Source organism: Pipistrellus hanaki (genome assembly GCF_964339955.1).
Source record: "Pipistrellus hanaki genome assembly, chromosome: 1".
NCBI classification, from domain to species: Eukaryota; Metazoa; Chordata; class Mammalia; order Chiroptera; family Vespertilionidae; genus Pipistrellus; species Pipistrellus hanaki.
This window is the reverse complement of record NC_140503.1, coordinates 85,674,434-85,676,850: the sequence shown is the minus strand read 5'-3', so window position 1 is coordinate 85,676,850 and position 2,417 is coordinate 85,674,434. Positions and strand designations below refer to the sequence as shown.

Genomic DNA, 2,417 nt, shown 5'->3' with positions numbered 1-2,417 from the left:
AGTTAAAGAGTTCGCGATCTGCACCGGCGGGACTGGGCGGAAGGAGAGCTCCAAGTTACAGAGCGGGAAGTGCAGAGGGTGCAGAAGTGCAGCCGCGGCGTAGGAAGGCGGGAGAGCCGAGGAGAGGGCTCGCGAGCCTTCCCAGCTTACAAGCAAAAACACAAAACAAAACAACAACAACAACAAAAAACACACAACTCAGTCCCGCCTTCGCCGCTCTCCTTTCCCAGGTCTCTTCACCCCAAGACCAGAGCGCGCCCAAGTGTCCTAGCCCCACTTGGCCACACCGCCCCCTGACCCCTGGGGTCCTTTCACCTCTCACACCCGGCGGCTTCCCTCGGTCCTCATCCTCCCCCGCCCCCCCCCCCCCCACCTCCCAGGGGCACGGCTCAGAGAGTGGTGATGCGGGACGTGCAGGTGCCGTTGCGAAAGACGCCGCCGGACTCCAGGTTCTCGGGCTGGAAGTCCTCCACGCTGTAGGCGCGGCTCTTGAGGGCCGTGGCGTAGTAGTCCACCGGCTCCTCCGTGGCGTTGTCCATCCAGCTGAGGCACAGGATGCGCTGGAAGGAGCGCTTGAAGTTGTCCGACAGGAAGCCATAGAGGATGGGGTTGGCGCAGCTGTTGGCGTAGCCCAGGATGACGGACAGCTGGCTCACAGTGGCGTCGTCCTGCTCGGCGAACACGTTCACCAGCTGCACCACGTAGAAGGGCATCCAGCAGATGACGAACACCATCACCACCATCATCACCATCAGCGTGATCTTGCGCTCGGAGCGCTTGCGCTGCTGCCAGCCGGCCTTGAGGGCCACCATGCGCATCTTGGCGATGATGAGCACGTAGCACAGGCAGATGGCCCCGACGGGCAGCAGGAAGCCCATCAGGAAGGTGTACAGCACAAAGCCCACGAGCCAGCGCTGGGCGGGCTCGGGCATGAGCATGTTGCAGGCCACCGTGCCGTCGCTGTTGGCCGCCGTGCGCGAGAAGACCACGATGGGCAGGATGACCAGCAGCGAGAGCACCCACACGCCCAGGTTCACCACCTTGGCCACGGTGGGCCGGCGGTAGCGCGCCGCCTTGATGGGGTGCACCACGGCCACGTAGCGGTCCACGCTGAGCACGGTGAGGCAGTAGATGCTGGTGAACATGTTGACCGCGTCCACGCTGAGCACGAGGCGGCAGAGCAGCGCGCCGAAGGGCCAGTGGCGGAGCAGCGTGGAGGTGACCAGGAAGGGCACGCTGAGCATGAGCAGCTCGTCGGCGATGGCCAGGTTCAGGATGTAGATGTTGGTGGCCGTCTTCATCTTGGCGTAGCGCAGGATCACGTAGATGACCATGGAGTTCCCGCACAGCCCCACCAGGCACACCACGGAGTAGATGAAGGAGATGAGGATGGCGCTGCCCTGGCCCTCGCTCAGGGTCCCGTTCTGGGACGCGTTGCGCCCGGGCTCCTCCATGCCGTCCGCGGCGCCGGCCCCCGGGCCCCTGCCGCCGCCGCCTTCGCCGCAGCCGCCGGCGCCGGGGCCGGGAGAGCAGGGAGAGGAGGCGGTGGCATTGGGGAACATCTCCGCCGCGGGTGGGGGGCCGGCCGTGGGTCCGCCGGGGCTGGGGGGTTCTCCCGCGCCCCGCCGCTTGCGCCCTCACTCAGCGCCCTGGCCGTCCGCCCGCTCACCGCCGCCCGGCGCCGGAGGGGAGCGCACGGCGGCTGCGGGGAGCGCGGCTCCCACCCGCGGGGCGCATGGCCCCTCTGGCCGCCCCGGGCGCCCGGCCGCTCGCTGGAGCCGAGAGGGGAAGCCGGAGACCGGAGCCGAGCCGCACAGCCATTAACTGGCGCGCTCCGGGCTGGTGAATGATTAATAAGCGCCACCAGCGCGTCAGCAGCTACGAAAGGGAAGGGGAGGGGGAGAGAGAGAGAAAGCTATATAGGAGGCTCATCGCCTCTCCCCATGTTGTACGTTTCCCAGTCCCGCGCTCGGTTTAATCCGAGTAGTTTTTTTTTAATTCCCCCCTCCACCTCTCGGGCTGCCCTGCAGCACCTTTTACCCACCCCTCACCGGGACCTGCGGAGCTTCTCCGCCTTTCTGGAGGGTGGGTGGGAGCCAAAGGTGTAGATTCTGCCCCTTGACCCGGCCCCTACCCAAGGCAGAGACTGAAGCGGACCCCAGGCAGGGTAGGTGTCTGGAGTTAGTCTCGGTGATGCTCAGCTGCGCCCCGCCCTAAGGGAGCCCTTATTCCACTGGGGTTCTATCGTCCGAGGACCCAAGCCCCACCTCCCGCCCGCTGGTCCCGCCGCCCTGACCCCCGCGGAAGCGCTCAGCCCCGCTCACCTGGGCGCCGCCTCCGGGCCCACGCGTAGCCGCCGTGCAAGGTGCCCGTGCAGCCTGGCAGCGCGGCGACGCGCTTCGTGCGGCTCAACTCCT

General features: G+C 67.0%; 1 protein-coding gene across 1 annotated transcript; it reads right to left on the bottom strand.

Annotated features, from left to right (window-relative positions):
* Window positions 1-287: 287 nt before the first annotated feature.
* On the bottom strand, window positions 288-1,699 carry SSTR1 (somatostatin receptor 1). Its single transcript, XM_084870032.1, has one exon. The coding sequence runs from the start codon at window positions 1,560-1,562 to the stop codon at window positions 390-392; it is 1,173 nt and encodes a 390-aa protein (XP_084726158.1). The 5' UTR covers window positions 1,563-1,699; the 3' UTR covers window positions 288-389.
* Window positions 1,700-2,417: the final 718 nt, after the last annotated feature.